Source organism: Leishmania mexicana, chromosome 20 (assembly GCF_000234665.1).
Source record: "Leishmania mexicana MHOM/GT/2001/U1103 complete genome, chromosome 20".
NCBI classification, from domain to species: Eukaryota; Euglenozoa; class Kinetoplastea; order Trypanosomatida; family Trypanosomatidae; genus Leishmania; species Leishmania mexicana.
The window spans coordinates 2,025,412-2,041,927 of record NC_018324.1 but is presented as its reverse complement, the minus strand read 5'-3'; the positions used below and the strand labels follow the sequence as shown (position 1 = coordinate 2,041,927).

The following is a 16,516-nucleotide window of genomic DNA, read 5'->3' as shown; positions in this document are numbered from 1 at the left end:
ACATTCGCTGGCAGAGTGACCGGCGCCACAACGTTGGCCAAAAGTATTACATCAACGCGGACGGCACCGCTGAGCCTTTTCTCGTCGATCAAACCGGAATTCTGTCGCAGCTGGAGACGGTCCTCAACAACAATTTCCGGAGATGAAGAGGACAGCGCGTCGTGAGTTGGTTGAGTTCGTGTTTACGTGTATCTTCTCCCCCACTGTTTTGATGCGCTTTTTTTCTCCCATTTTGTTGTTGCTATCCTTAGATTACCACTGTGAAACGCCGCGCTAGATGCGTGACCATGACGAGAGCAGTGGCACTGCGGCACTGCGGGCTAGTGAGGCTTGACAGGAGCGACAAATGATGTCACGGGGACACCGATTCGCTTGGCGTTGTGGCAGAGTTTTCGACTGCATGTGCACGCACGAAATGATGAGGTGCGTGCTGTGTGCCGTGCCAGAGCGCTACTTGACCACATTATTCACCACTCCTATGCCGATGGTGTCTTTCTTCGCGCCCCGACCCCGTCTGCCGCAGCCACCACTTCCACACTCGATCTCGTCACGGATGTATGTCAATGTCTGTTCGTGCTGCTTTACCAGTTTTTCTTTCCGCCTTTTTCGACCGCATCCCCCTCCCCCTCTCGCGTTTGCGTCTGTTTAGGCACCCGTCCTTCCCCATAGAACAAAGATGATACGTAGAGCGGCAAGCGGTGTAAGAGGAAGAGGAGGGAGAGGGGGAGGGGAGGGAGGGATGAAGCAGCAACCGACGTGCTCTCCGTTTCTTATCTCTGCTGGTGTTGTTGGCGCCGGTATAGCTGTTGTCGCGGCGTTCGTCGCGGCTTCCTCTTCTCCTCGTCCACCACTTCCAGCATCGCCTCCGCCTCTTCCTTTCCCTTTTACTCCGTTGCTGCATCTTCCTCTTTTCCAGTTTTGATCTCTGTTTTGGTGCCATAGAATTGTGATTCTCTTCAGTTTCCGTTCCTTCCGGAACTTTTTCTTTTTTACTTGGGTTTCACTCCGTGTTGCGCTGAGCGCATCAGCCGACCGTACATACACTCCGTCCACCCTCTTCTGTGCTCTCCTGCGCCCTCCTGCCACAGGTGCTCTCCATGCAACTTGTCCGTCTTTCTCCCTGAACGACGACGACGACAAAACAACAACATAACGAAATGTGTGAGGGGCGTCGCCGGCATCGAGCGCATGCCCCCCTCCTCCCTCCGCCCGCGAGCCGCACTCGCGCACGTGACACGATGGAGCGCACTGCTTTCTGTTTTCTTCGCGTTGTCGCACGCTTTCATTTTTTTTTGGTGGCGCTCTCGCTTTGTAGGCGAGATGGCGGAAGCGTGCAAAAGTGTCTCGGTGTGCTGTACTGTCAGCCGGATGATGTGCTGGCCCTCTGCACGCTGGGGCGTTTCATAATAATAATCACATCATATGCTCCTCGTGAAGGGGCAATGTCGCTGAGCTCACCTGGAAAGGTATCAGCAACGGAGCTCCTCACAGCACGGCGCAGCATTGTGCATCTCCCTCATCTATCTGTCCTGCCTCTTTTCCCTCTCCTCGCGTTGCCACACGTTCCCTCCTCACGCTTTCCTCATGCCTTGTGTCTTCCTCCACCTCGCCGCGTGTCTCTAGGGTAGGAGTGGCGACGAAGTGCTAGTAGACATTTCACATTGGGCTCCGTAAATACGACTGCGCTATTCCAGTCTCTCTTTTTTTTGCCGGACTGTGCTTCTTTCTGTCGTTGTGCATCTCTTGCGTACATGCCTTCGACTTTCATACACCCCAGCAGCTGTCATTCCCACATCCACACACCAGAGAGGAACTCGCTCGCTCCCTTCTTTTCTTTCTTTTTTTTTCTCCCCCTCCCTTTCAGAGGAACCCGAGGCAGCGTTTGTAACGCAACCTTGTACACCTAGAAGGCACCCATGCCAGCGAAAAAGACAGGCCGTGCCAAGTCGTCTCTGGCGCTCGCTGCCAGGGAAGCGGAGCTGGCGCAGGAGGCCGAGCTTCTGCGCCAAGAGACGGAAAAGGGGCGTCTCCGCAACGAGGAGTGTGAACTGCGCCATCTCATCGAGGAGGAGTGGAGAAAGCTACTCGAGGCGCATCGGAATCGCGAAAGGGATGTGCGCAACACATTAGCCGAGGTGGAGCGCAAGGCCTACTACGATGCTAAGGAACGCGAAATGGCTGCCAGCGTTGCGCAGAAGGTGCAGGAGCTGCAGGAGGCTCAGGCGACGCTGGCGCTCAAGGTGCAGGAAAACGACCTGCTCGAGAAAGATAAAACGTCTGCGCTGCGCCGGGTAGGGCTACTCACAAACGAATTGGAGCTGACGCAGCTGCGGCACACGGACTCGCAGCAGCGGATGGCCGCAGCGGATCAGGCACACCAAGAAGCGCAGCGAAAGCTGGAAGCAGAGTACGATGCACTGCAGCAGGCTCACCAAGAGCTGGAGATGAAGTGCGCAACGTTGGAGCTCGAGAAGGCGAAGGCGATGAGTGCTGCGGAAGCCACTGCCGCCGCTGCCGCCGCCGAGGAGGAGGATACACGCGCTAAGAAGTCTGCTGCAGTGGCACCGTCAGACGACGAGGAGACAGTCATGCTCCTGCGCGTGATGCAGGCGGAGACAGAGCGCTACAAGGCGACGGCCACGGAGCTGCAGGAGGAGGTGGACCACGTCCGCAAGCAGGAGGAGAAGTCGAACTTGCTGGTCGGCATCTTGAACACGCAGCTGGAGTCTGTGCGTGAGGACAACAAGCGACTACACGAACTTGCCCAGAAGCGACAGGCGGAACTGGAGGCGGCCGGGCAGCTGCGCCGCGACGCGGAGGCGGCCCGCCAGAGTGCGCTGACAGAGATGATGGAGGCTCTGTCGGCTGCTGCCGTGCAGCAGCGCCAGCTGGAGCTGGAGCTTGGCGTGCACCGCACCGAGGCGGAGAAGCTAAATGTCGAGCTGTCCGAAGCGCGGCAGGAGTGCGTGGCACTGAAGGGGGAACTCACGTCTGTCTCGCATAAAGCCGCCCAGCAGGCACAGACTGACCATGCCACCAACACGGCGATGCAGGCGGAGCTCGCCAATCAGAAGAAAGACCTCGAAATTGCTTTGAAGGCGAAGGAGACAGCCGATGACGACAAGTTTAACCACAAGATTCTCACCCGTGCCGAGATCGACAGCCTCAAGACACGGCTGCAGCGGCTGCAGGAGACGATGGAGCGCAAGGATCGCGAGGCGTTCGAGACCATTGCGGTGCTCAAGGCAGATATCGCGAAGCAGGAGTCTGCCAGCGCTCAGCTTCTCCGAGAGCATGAGCTGGATATGAACGCGCTGCGGACGCAGCTTACGACGACGGAGACGGAGCGCAGCTTCCTCCGTAGCACGCTGGATTCGCTTCAGGAGTCTTCCACTAAGCGGGAGCACGAGCTTTACGAGCAGCTCACAGAAGTCACCGCTCGCCACACGACTGCAAGCGAGGAGCTCGAACGTCTTCGCGCTGATACCGCGCGGAAAGACTCTGAGTACATCCACAACACCATCTACCTCAACGCCGAGTGCGAAAACCTCCGGACGAAGATTAGTGAGATGACCGAGACGGCAACGCAGCAGCGGCGCATCCACACGAACCATGTAGAGGAGCTGCGCGTGGAGGCGGAGCAGCTGAAGAGCCGACTCACAGAGGAGTTCCACACGGAGCAGTCTGCGCACGCGAAGGAGTGCGAGCGTGCTGACATGGCGGAGCGTAACGTGCGCCGTCTACAGGAACGCATTCGGGAAATGGAGCAGGAGGCGCGCTTGGCCGGCCTGAAGCACGACGAGGCCGTGAAGGCCCTGCAGGCGGAGAGCCGAGACCTCCGCTGCGAGCTACTCATCGCGAAGCGCACGATTGAGCGCCTGGAGTGCGCGATCGGTGACCAGGCGGGGTACCGCCAACTGACGGAGCTGAACGACAAGCTCACAAAGGAGTTACAGGCGTACCAGCGCAATGTGTCTACACTGAGAGATAAGACGGTCGCCCTGCAGGTGGAGGCGGAGACAATGGGCGGGTACAAGGTCAAGAAGGCGCAGGAAGAGAAGGAGCTGATGGAGCGCCAGCTGCAGCAGACGGAGCGGCGATACCGTCTCCTCGTGCCCCTCTTCGCCCAGCTGCGGGACCTCGTTGAGAACTACCTCGCCTCTTACCTGCACCCGGAGCTGTACGCGGCTCTCAAGGATTACGATCGTCAAACGTCGTTGCTGCCGTTCAACTCCACCAAGGGCAGCTTTAAGGACGCTGGCGCCGCGCTGGACACGGCTGTGACAGCCGCGACCACCGAGATCACGGCCCCTGCCGCTACTGCAGCCCTTCAGGAACGCTGCACTGCCACTACACCGGCGGTGCTGCAACCTCGCCGACCGTCCTCTTCCAACACAGCTTGCACGAGGCTCCTCAAGAATCACTCGATTCGCTCTAGTCTCATCGTGACGGGGACGGACGTGGACTACGCCGCATGTGGCCGCTTGCCTCCCATCTCCAATGTTTGAGATATCAAAAGGAGAGCCTAGACAGCGCACAGGGGTGCAGGCTTGTGTGTGTCTCTCTAGCGTTTTGGTGTGTGCGCGCGAAGTCCTTTCATATCTCGGGCACTTCTTCCTGACCCGATCGTGCGTCTCTCCCCCCTCCCCCTCGCTCATCTGTAGAGTTTTCTCGGCTGGCCTCCCTGATGTATGATCCGCATGCAAAGGTGTTGGTGTCGATGTCGTTACGCATGTCTTTGTGCGCGTGTTCATCGGTGCTGATTGCTCTCGTCCCCCTCTTCTTTTTCCTTTTTCTTCCTTGCCCTTTGCTTTGGTTTCGTTCTGGAATTCTCAGGAGATCGTTGGCTGATTGGCGCCCCTTTGTATCTCTGCTCTCTGTCTTGTACGTCTACCCCATCCCCCATCCCCCATCATCTCTCCCTCCCTCCCTCCCTCTTCTGTTTCTGTTTCTGGGCCCCATTTACTTGACTTCTCCGCTTCTTTCTCTACACCCCCCCTCTGCCCTTCCCTTCGCTCGCGTTTTCGATCTTTTCCAAGAGCGGGTCTTTCTGTGCCCAACTTCTATCTGCCGCCCCCACCCCCCGGTGCCTCCCTCATTATTCCATATGACCACCCCGTCCCTTCCTCTCTCTGTCTCCCTTCGCGTGTTTGTGTCTCCGCCATACATTGCGATGCCACCGCGCACGTGATGAAAACACCATTGCAGATCAGGGAATGGGAACAAGTAAACGAAGCCGTGCGAGGCGCATACGCACAGAGAGAATGAGAATGCTGATGGTAACGAGCCACGAAGCCACTTTAAGAGCCAATCAGGAGAACGATTCTGGAGACTCATACGTTCCACCTCCTCCCTCCCCCTCTCTCTTTCTTCTAGCTCGCGATGTATGCGACACGCTCTCTCGTACTCTCTCTTGTTCGGGTCCGTGCGTGTTTTTTTTTTGTACACTTTCACATGTAAAGTAAGGCGCTACTCGTTCTCTTCCTTTTTGCGTCGAGTCTGAAACGACTTCAGCCTCCCTTCCCACCCCCTCCAAAAAAAAATGAAAAACGAAGAGCATTACAAGTCCCGTCTGTGTCTTGTGGAATATACCCCCCCCTTCCCCTGGCACCACAAAAATCATGCAAGCGTGGTCGAGACGTGCATCCCTACCTCTGTCCCGGAGCGCGGAGTGTGGATGAGCCAGTTTTCTCTTGCGGCATTGTACAGAGGTGCCGTCTCCGCGCAGACCCATGCCCCGTTCTCGCATACATGCGCACCTTTGTTGTACGGCGCAAATGAAAATATCATCACACTCTCCTCTGTGAGTTTCCTTCTATCTTACGCCACTTTCCTGAACTCTTTTGCTTTTGGACTTGGCGGGGTGGGGGGTTACTTGGAGTTCTCTCTCTCCCTCCATGTGCGCGCGCAGTTCAGGAGAAGCTGCCAGCGTGCTCTGCCCTTTGCGCAAGACTATCCCAAAAGCGGCATACCCAAAGCCACTGCTTTGAAGGCCGACTCAACCGCTGTTCGCAAGCAGTTACTTCGGTGAACACGGCAGGCATCATTCGTTTTATTTTATTTTGTCGGCCCAAGGCTCCTCCGCTCTTCTATCAACTTTTATCCCCAACCCCAAGGACGCTTCCGGGCTATTGCGCCCTGTGTTCTCACGGATACCCCGCAACTCCGTGGTGGCTGCGGTCGTTTGAGAGAGGTCTCTGCACCTACTGGCACATCCACAGACACGCAACCGCCCATTGGGTTGGCCCCCTCGCACCCACCATCGCTCCCCTCCCCTTCATAGACATGTACGCATAGACGTAAAACAAAAAAAAAACAAATACATATTAGCCCACAACCGACCCAACCAGGAAGAGAGCAGTTGGGCTTCCACTTTTGCGCTGCGTCACCGGCGAACAAAAGCACGAGAAGGCGTGTGCATACATACAGGGCATCCACCATTTCTTTCTTATTGTTGCCGCCACCAACAACCAAGATCGGCCAGGTGTGCTGTGACGCAATTCTCTCTCTAGAGCATACATACACGCTTACGAGGTGATCGCCTGCGTAGTCGACTGCCGTGTCTCTCGTCCTTCGGTTTCGCGGCTCCCTCACCCTGTGCTCCTCCACCCCACACACTACACGCACACACGCACGCATTATTGTTTCGTTAATGTCGGCCGATGCTCGAGCGCCGCTCCTCCCCAGCGGCACTGAGGTAGCTGTGGAGAAGTGCTTCCCCGTGGACGATGCCCCTGCGCGGTCGGCGGATTGCATTAGCTGGGGTCCGCACAACGTCTTGCAGGTGTGCACACGCTGGGCCGTTTCGATGTACCTGGCAAGCCTGCTCACCCCTGCGTGCCAGCGAAGCGTTTGCCATCATCCGCTAGTTCACCGCAGCGACGTAGAATCTGTCGAGGTGGTCGTTGGCGCCAAATGGAGCACCGCCTTACTGCCAGAGGTGTACTATCCGGCCACCGCTCGTCTGTGTGTGCAAACAACCAGTAATCTAGTGGTGTATCGCGTTTCTCGTCACGGGACGAGCCGCGTGGTGGCGAGTCACGGTATCGGTATTGCGTGCTCTCGCGGAGGGCTTGCCCAACTTCCCGCTCACAGCGACAGCACCGTCGCCGTAGCCTCACCCAGTGAAAGACCTCTCTCTCGCTTCCCCGCGGCCGAGCGGCCCTCCATCGGGAAGCGCAACAAAGGCGCCGCAAAAACTTCCGTGAAGGTAACGTCAAAGTCAAAGGCGAAGCCCGCGATGAAGAAGACATCTGCCGCAGCTAGACGGAAGAGAAGACGACAAGGGAGCTGCAGCACAGCAAATAGCAGCAGTGATGACGAGAGCGCCAGCAGCAGCAGCAGCAGTGACGCAAGCTCATCATCAGGGAGCCAACCTTTAGCGTCGCGTTTTGCTCCCCGGTCCCGGATGTCGGCTGCTGGTGCCGGCAAGGGCAGTAGCTCGCATGAGAGCGCGATGCCGACACTTGTGGGTGTAGGTAACCCAGATCGCGAACGAACTGCAACTGACGCAGTAGAAGCCGACAGCGCCTCGACGGAGAACGACGACGTCGGCTCTGTGGTGGACTACATGTGGCTCGACCAGGATGATTTACTTGTTCTCACCACTCAGGGACTTCACCTGGTGGCGCTCGCTGGGAACTTGTTAGACAATGATGGACCCGTCACGCGCTCCCTGCCGCCGCCCCTGTATAGGTGGGGAGGCGAGGATGAGGTGGCGCAGCTCGGGTTTCGAGGGCCCGCTCCGCTATGCATGACACACCTCTTTACAGATGGGCTTGTCGCCTCGACCGTGACCGCCGCTGCTCTCGCTCGGCTGCGGCGCATAGTAGTGGTTGCTAGCCCGTACATGCTGCGTGTCATCCATGTGACGCGCTCGTCACCGGCAAACGCGGCGGCAGAGATGCACCTCGCTTACACGGTGGAGGTGCCGTCGTTGACGTCGGTGCCGACATCCGTGTGCGCTGCGGCCGTGCGGCGCACAGGGCAGACGGCGGCGCGAGCGGCAGACCCCCCGCCCCCAGGGCCCGAAGTCGACGTGGTGGTATTTGTGTCCGCGCCGGGTGCGGTGCTACGGGGACGCTTTGCACTGGCAGCGCTCTCGTCGTCTTCTGAATCCGCGCTGCCATCGTCGTGCCGCCGCATTGTCTTTCAAGTTGACGCGCACTACGGCTCCGACATCCTCGTTGGCGATGTGTGCCTGCGCCGGCTGATGGTGGTCCCGTTTGTGGCTGATTCAAGGGTCGCAGGTGCCAATGTCGGCGACGAAGGTGCTCGCATCAACTCGTCGAGCACCGAGCTCGACGATGCAGCCGTCGCTATCCTTGGCATCGGAGAAAAGTCCGTGTACGAGTTTCTCGCCTGCGGCCCGTCCTCGACGGTGCTGCTCCAGTGCCCTTTGCTGGCGGGCTGTAGCGAGATGCCACCGCGCAGGTGTGCCGGGATTGCGGGCGTAGCGCTCCATCCGTCTGGTACGCTGGCGGTGGCGGCTGTGCAAACAGGGCAAGCAAACCATGAGCCAACGCACCTGTGGGCCGTCTCGGTGGACACGCGTGGTGGGTGGCTGAGAAGACTGGTTGAACTGGGTGCTCTCGTGCCCGACGCGGTAGCTGGCAAGCCGCACGAGGACAGCGCTTTCGGAGGGACTGTCGAAGCATACGAGGCCTCGGGGAGCATAGTGCAATCTATGTTGTTGCAGCAGGCAAGCGCGTCTTTCTTTCTGTATGAACAGCTTTTGCCGGGGTCTGTGGTGCAGTCCAGCGAGATTCACCGGTATGCGCAGGCGCACCAGCAAGCACGCCAGCTGCCGACCAAAGAGATGCTGCACGATTATCGGCGGTCGATGATGCCCGGCTGCGTCGCATCCTCGCGAATGCCTTCTCTAGCAGACATGCCCGCGCGCCGCCGATACATGCATTTGCGAACACAGTACGGGGTAGACCTTTTCTTGCGGTGGCCTTTACAGTCGCCCACGGTTGCCGGCGACGCAGCAAGCGGCGCGTCATCCGTCTTTGCGTCGCCACCTTCCATGGAGGCAATGCAGGCGTCGTGGCCGTGGTGGCGGCTGCTGCAGCATATATGGGCAATCTGTCCCTGGGATAGGCCAGTGCTAAGCGAGCTTGTCCTCTCCAGCGCCGTACAAATCCTCGCCAAACGCTATCGCTACGCGAGCATGACGTTGGAGGGCTCAGAGAGTCTCCGCGACTGTGCAGCGACCGTGGCGGAATCGGCTCGCTGCTCGACGAAGCCGGACGCACTCGACGTTGATGGCGCCATCGCCTTTATGGAGGCCTACATCAAGGCACAGAAAATTGCCGTGCGCAAAGCCAACCGCAGCACACAAGCAGCGTCCTTTTCGAGCCTTCGCCTCATCACTGCTGCCGATTGCGCTGAGCCTGCGGGTCCAGGTGGAGACAACGAGACTCCACCCCGAAAGGCTGCGAGAGATGCCTCGCAACTGGCGGCGCAAGTGCACTGGTGCGTGTCACCGTCATGGGTGTCCTCATTGGAGGCTTTTTTGGAAGCCACCGCGTACAGCCACCGACGGAGCGCTGGCGTCTCATCAGCCGTAGGCGGCAACGTTTCGGAGACCTCATTGCCGCACTTGTTTCCCTGCTCTCTCTGTGATCGTCCCGCTTGTGTACCTTTGCTGCTGAGTCTCTCGAGCACATCGACGCACGTTCCAGCCGGCGACGATCCCGAAGTGAAGCGGGGCGCATCTGCGACGACTCCCGCGTCGCACACCACCCTCTTCTCCGGTAGCACGCTTAGCCCTCTCTCCTTTTTCTCCGAGGACTACGTTCTAGCGCGGTGTCTTGCGTGCGGACTGAGTGACTTCGCAGACGGGCCGTGGTGCCGTGTGTGCGGCGGGATGCTGGAGTGAGCACTTCTCCAGCTGTCTGCGGTTTCATCGTTGCTCGACCGTGACTCGTCGGGTGCCACTCCCAAGCCGCGACACGCCGCACTCGAAAGTAGGCGCGCGCGACCGCTGTACCGCGGCGGCTCCCCCCTTTCTCACATCGCTCAAGCCTTCAAGTTTCGTCTTCCTTCAAGAAGGTACGTTGTCCGAACTTACACGGTGGTGAGGGCGCGCTTTGGGAGTGGGTGCGGAGGACTAACTCTTGCTCGCTTTCTCACAGTCCTCCTAAGCGCCTGATCTCCTTCCTACGTCAGCAAACAGGTGCGCACGAGTTCCTGCGGAAAGTATGCTATTTCCGGTTTTTGCTCTGTGTATGGTTGCACGCAGTTCTAGGGACAATGCGGTGGGACGAAATCTGGGGGGGGGGGAGGTGGCGATGGGGCTTTTCTTTTTCGTTGGTCAGTGGAGGCGCTATCTCTCCTCTACTTCTGCCGGCTCCTTCTTGTTGCCCTTTTCGCTGCGAATCGGTTCCAGTGACGTCGGGGCTCCTTCTCTCTCGTTATTTCCACTGTCCTTGCCTCCAGAATAAGTCTTGCCCACCCCGACCTCCTTTGTATCTCCACCTGGTGAGACAGGAAACTGGAAGGACATATGGCCCCGAACTCTCGCACTCTCGCACGTGCACACAAGCACAAGCGTATGCACGTATCGATACTCTTGTGCAAAGGACGCTCTCTGTTCCTGTCGGTGTGGTCCTCGGTATACGGTGCGTGACCGCGCACACGCACACTGCCCAGATATCAGACCAACGAAGACGACTATGCCGACTCGCTCAATGGCCTCGGTGCAACATTCCGCCCTCTCGCCATCTCACTCTTTCTCACACTGGCGAAGGAAAACAAGTGCCTAAGCGCGTACGTTTTAACGTATGCGCCTGTGCGTGGGTCCAAGGTGGCAGCACACCACGAATCAACAAGAGACGAACGAATGAAACAGATATAGATGGCACCTTGACGAATATTCTCTCTTGGACATTGGTGACATCGCTGCGCTCGTGCAAGCCGTCGTCGACAACATCCATCGCGTGCACCGCTTTGATGATTTGCCGAGAAGATCCTTACGTGTTCATGACTGTGGGTCTCGCTGTTACGCGTTGTGTGGCGCCTCGCATGAGTGCGCATGTCCCCTTCCTCTCTTTTGTCTACATGCTGCGGCTCCCATCCTCTCACAAACGTCACTCCCGATTCTGTACTGCTGCTGGGGGCGCCTTTTCCATCTCCCCTCACGTTTTTTCTCTCCGTCCCACGGCCTGCTGCTGCTGTCCTCTTGTGCCATTTCACTCTATGCCTCGGCACGTATTTAACGTCGACACGTGCTGTGGACGTCCCACGCACTCGATATGATCAGCCTCGTTTTCTGCGCTTCGTTCCCTTTCGGTCTTTTGACTCCATCACCGGTTGAGCGTTTTTGGCGTCATATGCAGGCGTGGACTAGCACGTAGTGCTGCCCGAGTCTGTGCCGTTGGTTGCAAGCCGCAGGCAAAACGAGGCGCTGCGCAATCCTTCCCTCCATCAACATCGTCATCCGCCTCGTGTACGTCGCAAATCGTGCGGACGCTCATGAGTGGTCGACCAACAGCAACGCCGTTCCGCGTGTTCGGCTCTCCCTACACGTTGTCGCTGCATCAGCATGTCACCTACCTCCGACTCAAGCAACTCCCTTTTCGGGTGTACTGCAGAAGTTTCACCACCACCTTGCTGTACTCGTTGTATTACCGTGCCCGCAGCGTTTTCTGCACGTTAACGCCAAGCGGCTCTTCTCCGCTGCAGGTTTGGCAGCTAGCGGAGGTGGCAGAGCTGGACGAGGACGTCGAGGCTATCGCTCGCAGCGCGAAGGGCGAAGTCAGCTACGCTGGTAAGGACAGGAGCGGTCGATGCGGTGTTCCGCACGTGAGTGGTGCCGCGACGGCAGCTCCGCGTACGCAGAGGCTCCTGGTTCGCAAAGAAACGCATCCACAGCTGCACTTGGCTTCTTGGTGTGTGGTGGTGTACACATGCTGGTGGCTCGCGAAGACCGGTGCCATGTTTCGCTACATCCGTGGCGACGCACTGGATGTGCTGGAGGGATACGTGCGTTACTTCTTCCCAATCCCAGGAATCGGATTTGCCCGGTCTATGGCACCGCGGTTTCGCGAAGCGATGAAGCAATTGCTCTCGGCGACGGGTGCGTCGGAGGTGACGGCACCGTTTATGGAGGACCACTTCCAGCGCTTCTGCGCGGCGCTCGAGGCACACCTGCGCGAGCATCCGAATGAGCACTTTCTGCTGTGCACCCCGCACCCGACCCTAGCCGACGTCACGCTCGGTGCCGCCTTTTCCAGCCTCTTCCTCATGGACGACCCGCCGTCGTCGATGCTGGCGGACAAGTTCCCATGCGTGACGGAATACGTGGAACGGGTGACGGGATGGAGTGGCGCCACCTTTGTCGGCACCACTGAGGATGTCGCCCTCACAAGCGAGGACGCGTCCGTGGGCAGTGCGGCCACGGACACTGACACAATCGCCAACAGTTTCGCTGCATCAGCCGCTGACAGGAACACGGACTACCCCGACACGGTTCCCGAGTCTCTGGCGCCGTGCTTCGAGCTGATCACAGAGGTACTTCCGTTCCTCATGTCCCAGTGCGCCTCCTTCAACGCCTTTATGGCTGGCGACGGCGTCCGCACACTGCGTTGTGAGCCGCTCGAGGGTGAGTGGAAGGGCTGTACAGGGTATCTGATGCCCCAGCTCGCGAACGTCCGATCTCTGATGATTGTGGACGACAATATCAGCAGCGTGCAGGCCCGCTCGCAGGACTTGGAGATCGCGTTTCTGGCCGCACGCGAGGTACTCGATGACACGTTGCACGACTTTGGAAGAAGGGAGGACGGCTCGCACAGCGCCTCGCCGCACGATCTCAACGCCCGCGGAGTCAACGAACCCGCACCTCACACCAGTGCGGCGGCAGCGTCAGGAATCGCGCAGAACACGGCAGCATCCGCTTATAGAGATGCTGGCGACTCCCAGCATCTTGTGCCGGCGCTACAGGAATGCGCTGCCGTCAATGGGGCCGCCACAAGGACAGAGGAGTCAGAGCCCAGGAGGCAAGTGGTGGAGGAGAGCGCTGCGCAGTTTCGGGAGCCGCTGGATCCGCGCACGATGCGAGCTGAGGAAGCAGACTTCTATCGCGCTTATACGGCGGCAACTCGCCACAACGTGGTCGGCACCGCTGCTTCCCTCAGCGACGTGGTGCCTCCTGCACGACAGGCGACGAGCACCGGGAGCACGGCGGTGGTCGTGCGTGGGCCTGTCAAGGAACACTTGCAGACGCTGTACGAAATGTTGGCGAAGATGAGCTGCCCACAGTACACCCTCACCTCGCTGCATCACGGCCGCCGAATCTACGTCGCTGTCATTCCCGAGTACGAGGTGGCGAAAGTGCGTAGGGCGCGTCAGGAGGCGGCGAAAAAAAGCACCGCTGCTTCTTCAGACGTGGAATACGTCACTCAATTGGGTTAGGACTGTCAACAGTACAGCGTCGCAGGGGAGAAAGGGATGCCTCACCGACGCGTGTTGAAGGGGAGGAGGCAGCGTCTTGATGCGTGTACGTGCTTGTGTGTCGGCCAGTGAGTGCTGTGTGGTTGTGTCTGTCGCTATTGTGTATCCTCCTCTGAGGTCCAGGTGTGGTGGCCTTGTCTCTCTCCCATTTGGCAATGCACACCTTCACTTGCATGGGTGTGCGTTCGCGACGGCGGCGCAAAGCCATAGGCAGACAGAGAGAGACACACACACACATGCGCACGCACAGACGTCGTTTTCCTCTTGCGCTCCTCGCCCAGTCTCCACTATGTGGGCCTATGTCTGCAGCGTGGCGTTGAGGTCACATGTGCTCACGAATCCGGAATAGCCCCTGGTACGCAACGGCAACGAAAAAAATGGTCTGGCAGCGCCCAGCATGTCTGTTTGCGCCATGTTCGTTCCGTGACTAGAGCACGCATGCTTTGATGATATATGTATGCATGTATCTATCTTAGCACAAGGAGACGGAGGCGGGGAAAGGAGGGGGGACCACGATATTTCCGACCTGAATGCTCTTCGACCACCACATTTTGGCTCCTGCTCTTGCAACCCTCTGATCGCCGCCTCGTTTCTCTTTTCGTCAAATGCGAGCGCCTTTCCTCCCCACACCATCTCACTCCTCTACCTCTTCCTCTTATTGCGGGGCCCTGTTCCTGCTGTCTTGTCCTTCCGATCAACATCCCCTTCCTCATTGCTTCGGGTTTGCGGGAGTAGGGCGTACGCAAGCGCAAGGCCATCCGTGACCTTCCGCACGTTGATCAGCAATGTGGACCACGAGCGTGGCACTCGTGAGCAAGCGCTCCATGAAGTATCAAACCAAGCTACGTCACCGATTTCGAAACCCGTCCGTGCTTCCGCTAAAGCAGACAAAAGCGCAGCGTGACGAGACCATTCGCTCCGTACTGCAGGTGCGCAACATCAACCCCGCCAACCAGTCGTCGTACCGTTATGTCGAGCAGCGCCTCTACTCGACCGGGTCTCGACTCGATCGCGAAGGAGTGAAGCTGAATACAACGTACGCTCTTCAAGGCCTTGGCGACTTGGAACCTCTGCGCAACAGCAAGAGCTTCGGCTTTTCGGAGCGCGAGGCACTCAAGTACGACTCGCTGCAGCAAGCAGCCAAGTACGAGGCTCCTCCCGTGCCCTTCACGCCGCTGGCGGCGCGCAAGCTCGCCGAGGGAAAGCTGTGGCCTAGCGCGCCTGAGCCAGATGGGATGCTAAGCAGGGAGGTTCGCTATCTGCGTCACCGCGCAAACATGTCCCCGTCCGCGCAGACCTTCTCGGATAAGATCGCCTATCATCTTAGGCGCTCCCTCAAAGCTTGTCCTGCCCACATCGCCGAGCAGATGGACTTTGCGCAGCTGATCATCGAGGAGGTGATCGCGTCACGCCGCTCCAAGTCGGTGTACATTGTGTGGGCCACCGTTGACCCGGCCGCGCGCTTTGCGATGGAGCCGCAACTGCACCGCCTCAATCACTGGGTGCAGCGGCTCATTATGGAGCGCGTCCGAACCCGGCCAAACATTCCGCAGATTGCATGGATCTGTAACGGTGGCCGGCTGGAGCGCGAGCTGCCGCGTGAGCTGAAGGAGGAGATGCAGGCGTACGCCAGCGACAACTCGTCGACGCTGGAGATGCGGGTGAGGTATCTGAAGGAGATGGACACGGTGAACCAGCGCATGCGCAACATCCCATGGTTTATGCCGTACCTCTGGAGCAAAGAGGAAAAGGCTGGCAAGACGCGGCGGATGCGCAAGGACTTGGAGGAATATGAGCAACGATGCCTGGCTGCGAAGAAGGATCAGCGGGAATCGGAGCGGGACATGAGCGGACGAAGCGTGGCCCCGCAGATTGGCGCGCCTCCTGCGTACGTCCGCTAAAAAGGCTCATGCCCTGCGATCTGGTTGCTTCTCAGCTGCTGTGCGCGCTTGTTTTCACCTTTGCCTAGCCCATCGGCTCCTTTTGTTTCTTTCGTGCACCGCGTCACTGTGCTCGCCTCCCACTTGCTTTTACTGTGGCCAGGCACGACGTAATTCGTCCACCGTCGACTCCCTGTCTCTGTTTGTCTCGGCACATTCTTTTCTTGCACGAGTGCCGAGCGCCCTGGCGTTTGTGTGTGCTCTTCCTTCTCGGCCTTTGGCGCGATCGTCTTCATGACCGAGGCTGCCGAAAAAATTGCGCCTTCGAGTTGAAGGAGAGGGGAGGAGAGAGTCACCTCATCGCACAGAAAGCTCACAAGGAAATGATAAAATGGTTGAAAGGCGCAATCGTTGCGCCAACATACGATGTGACACACACACACACACATGCCATGGGGAGGGAGACGCTGAGGCTGTTGGATATAGCGCGGCAGGGAATGGTGAAGGGCAATAGGCTGCCACCAACATGAAGCGCTGTCAAGGCGGAAGGGAGCTCAACCGTGCCGCCCCTCTTCCACTTATCACCGAAGCACGTGTAGGGTGACATGTGCTTTTCTTGTGGTTGTTGGTGACTGCGACCGCCTCAACACTGACGTGTGTGTGTGTGCGTGGCCATCACCTCCTCGCTGCTCAGCTCCTTTGTTCCCTTTCCTCTTGTATTCCTTATGACATGTTTCTCTCCTCTTTCGTCCTCCTCTTCTCCTTCCCCGTCCTCATCCGACCGTTTGCAGCCAGCCGCATCACATCAGTGTGCGAGCGCGTGAGTGCTTGAGCCTGACAGATCTCTGGTGCGTCTATACATGCTTGCCGCCGCTGCAACGCCGCTGCCTCTTTTGTATCTACTTTTTGGTTTTCTTTTCGTGTTCTGTGCGTCTTGACCCGCCCTGCAGCTGAAACACGGCCTCCGCGAGGCAGCCACTTCTCCCTCACTGTGGGTGGTGCCTGTTGGTTTATACACGGCCTCCCCTCTCCTTTTGCACACCCTTTTTCCCCGTTCACCCTCACCACTCTACCACGCACACACACACACACATATATATATATATACAGACACACACACACATATCCTTACTCATCGATACATACCCCAACACTCACTCCGATGTATGCTATCCCCCACG

At 58.4% G+C, this 16,516-nt stretch overlaps 5 protein-coding genes across 5 annotated transcripts in view; all 5 read left to right on the top strand.

The window, feature by feature from the left end:
• The window catches only part of LMXM_36_5350 (putative protein kinase), a gene marked incomplete at both ends in the record, with an annotated part of 3,768 nt that extends 3,622 nt beyond the window's left edge, over positions 1–146 (top strand). The window contains one exon of the mRNA XM_003874844.1: positions 1–146. This exon is cut by the window's left edge and continues 3,622 nt beyond it. Within this exon, the coding sequence (XP_003874893.1) occupies positions 1–146 (146 nt within the window).
• A 1,770-nt stretch (positions 147–1,916) lies between these two features.
• LMXM_36_5340 (conserved hypothetical protein) lies at positions 1,917–4,508 on the top strand (the record flags this gene model as incomplete). Its single annotated transcript, XM_003874843.1, has 1 exon — positions 1,917–4,508. The coding sequence occupies one exon, from the start codon at positions 1,917–1,919 to the stop codon at positions 4,506–4,508; it is 2,592 nt and encodes an 863-aa protein (XP_003874892.1).
• A 2,144-nt stretch (positions 4,509–6,652) lies between these two features.
• Positions 6,653–9,883, top strand: LMXM_36_5330 (conserved hypothetical protein; the record flags this gene model as incomplete). The annotated part of the gene is made up of 1 exon (XM_003874842.1): positions 6,653–9,883. The coding sequence occupies one exon, from the start codon at positions 6,653–6,655 to the stop codon at positions 9,881–9,883; it is 3,231 nt and encodes a 1,076-aa protein (XP_003874891.1).
• A 1,595-nt stretch (positions 9,884–11,478) lies between these two features.
• LMXM_36_5320 (conserved hypothetical protein) lies at positions 11,479–13,416 on the top strand (the record flags this gene model as incomplete). Its single annotated transcript, XM_003874841.1, has 1 exon — positions 11,479–13,416. The coding sequence occupies one exon, from the start codon at positions 11,479–11,481 to the stop codon at positions 13,414–13,416; it is 1,938 nt and encodes a 645-aa protein (XP_003874890.1).
• An 824-nt stretch (positions 13,417–14,240) lies between these two features.
• LMXM_36_5310 (conserved hypothetical protein) lies at positions 14,241–15,356 on the top strand (the record flags this gene model as incomplete). The annotated part of the gene is made up of 1 exon (XM_003874840.1): positions 14,241–15,356. The coding sequence occupies one exon, from the start codon at positions 14,241–14,243 to the stop codon at positions 15,354–15,356; it is 1,116 nt and encodes a 371-aa protein (XP_003874889.1).
• Between the last annotated feature and the right edge of the window lie 1,160 nt (positions 15,357–16,516).